Raw genomic sequence first — 2,070 nt, forward strand, 5'->3', positions numbered from 1 at the left:
GGTTGACACACCTTCCTTTGAGAACCAGGAAACTCAGACATTCTTTTAATGCCCAAAGGGAACTCCGGCTTAGAACTTTGGAACAAGGGTGTCATGCAAAATCTTCAATGCTGAAGGGATCCTGAGATATAACTTGAGAAACAAAGGCATGTCTTTCTGTGATGTCTCATCCACAAGGCGCAATCCATCATTGAACAAACAACACAATATGTTCACAAATTTTTATTTTAAGAGCAAGAATATTCCATTGGAAAAGATACCAGGATTAATAAAAGACCTGAATTATCTCTGAAAAAAAAAACATTCCACAAACACAGTTTTAAGTCTGTCCCTCAAAACTTGAGAATGTGACTTTAACAGATCTTCACCAAATCATAGACATAGATATGGAAGTCATTATCAAACTTGATGAAATACATGGAAGGTTTGGTAGCAACTTGGTAAATAATTTTACCTATCTCTTGGGTTCCATCTTTTTTGTTGTACTGCACACTACTGGAGGACATTCTGGCATGATATTAAGATTGACTTCCATGTAGTCATCTAAAGGGTCGTAAGGTACAGGACTGGATCTTTCCTTAAATAATGTAGAAACAGGTCATCATGATCTGCACCTTATCTGGGACCACCCCACTCCACTCATCCTTAGAGCCTGGCATGATGTGGAGGTTGCCTTCAAGGTAGTCATCCAGGAGGTGGTAAATGTTCAAGACCGGATCTTTCTTGTAGGTAATATAGAACCAGGTCTTCATGATTGGTACCTCCTTTAGGACCATCCCCTTCCAGTCATCCTTAGAGCCATTTGTGCCCAAGAATGTATGTTTCACTGCTCTGCCAACTATGGTGTTTGAGAGATGAGTGTCTGCCACCTGAGGAAATGGCACGTTATTAGGCAGGATCTTAAGGTTTAAAATCCTTTCATCGCTGTAAAGCTCCAAGCCATAGACACTATCAATCCCATCATATTTCAACAAATAGAGAGAGGGATTTGTTGGTAGTTGATCTAGAATGATGGATTTCCACTGGGTGACTGGTTCATTGGCTTCCTTCCAGCCATGAGAAATTCTGCGACCTGCAATATTCTCCAGGGCCTCAAAAGGCCTACTCCGATTTCTTTCTGGAGAGATGGCCCATTCTTCTTCTGGAGATGTGGCATGCATCTCATACTATGAGGAATCTTCATCATGGCATTAGACTTACTGAGATAGGCCACAGTACTCCTGGTCTGTTCTCTCTTGCCAATCTTTCTGTGCTTGGGCATCATAGCTGCCCACTCTCTAAGTTGGAAGAACTCTTTAGTTTAAATCAGACACAAAGTGGTTTCCTCCACCATGAGTGCCTGCAAGGATAAGAAGGTGAGGACGTGAGGTCAAGGCTCTTTCTGGAAGAACTTTGGGAAAGGTGACAAAGGCAATGCTGAATAGGTTTGGATACCTAAATGTAATTTTGTTTTAAGAAATTAATAGGAAAATTATCAAACTATTGTCTACAGCTCAGTATATCTGGATCAGAGAAATATTCCTGTTGGCCAAAGGCAATTGACCTCTACTGAGAAAACCTACTTCCTGACTGATTACGTCAGTGAGAGAAGAAGGTCTGCCTATCCCCAAAGTGAGTAAGAAAAATCTGTACAGATGCCAAAGAATACGAAGGACAGCCACTTCTCTCCTTCCCCCTCAAGCAATTAGTTAGGTGGCTGATCCAAACCACCTGCCCAAGGTCATGGCACTCCAGTCCACTGGCTCTCTCTATTGTGTCTCCTGATCCAGACCCAGGTTTATTACATAAAGCTATTCTGTGTCTTCATTAGAGAAGGAGTACTGTGAGACCCACGGCAACAAAAAAAAACTCATTAATCTGGGCAACAGACAATTTAGAAATAATTAATATCTTTTAAATCATATAGGACAAAGAGGATCTTTGCCATTTTAGTGGACTAATGAATTGGATATTGTTAGCAAAGATAAAGTGGGAAGAATAGCTGGCATTCACTGTCCCCACAGCTATAAAATATAGGAGCTGGTAACCACATAAATGGTGGACCAGCAGGAGATTTGAAGGAAACCTTTC

At 41.1% G+C, this 2,070-nt stretch overlaps 1 protein-coding gene across 1 annotated transcript; it reads right to left on the bottom strand.

Moving 5' to 3' along the window:
* Positions 1-353: 353 nt before the first annotated feature.
* Positions 354-1,160, bottom strand: LOC142842046 (spindlin-2-like). The gene is made up of 2 exons (XM_075959026.1): positions 640-1,160; positions 354-507 (listed from the first exon to the last, which is right to left on the bottom strand). The coding sequence occupies exons 1-2, from the start codon at positions 1,158-1,160 to the stop codon at positions 354-356; spliced, it is 675 nt and encodes a 224-aa protein (XP_075815141.1).
* Positions 1,161-2,070: the final 910 nt, after the last annotated feature.

The sequence above is a fragment of the Microtus pennsylvanicus genome, chromosome Y, assembly GCF_037038515.1.
Source record: "Microtus pennsylvanicus isolate mMicPen1 chromosome Y, mMicPen1.hap1, whole genome shotgun sequence".
Taxonomy (NCBI): domain Eukaryota; kingdom Metazoa; phylum Chordata; class Mammalia; order Rodentia; family Cricetidae; genus Microtus; species Microtus pennsylvanicus.

Excerpts from the sequence above, each read along its gene's own strand:
- LOC142842046 (XM_075959026.1), bottom strand. The coding sequence starts at position 1,160 with ATGCATGCCACATCTCCAGAAGAAGAATGGGCCATCTCTCCAGAAAGA. Across the intron at positions 508-639 it reads ATGCCAGGCTCTAAGGATGA|AATGTCCTCCAGTAGTGTGC; the intron begins GTGGAGTGGGGT and ends ATATCATGCCAG.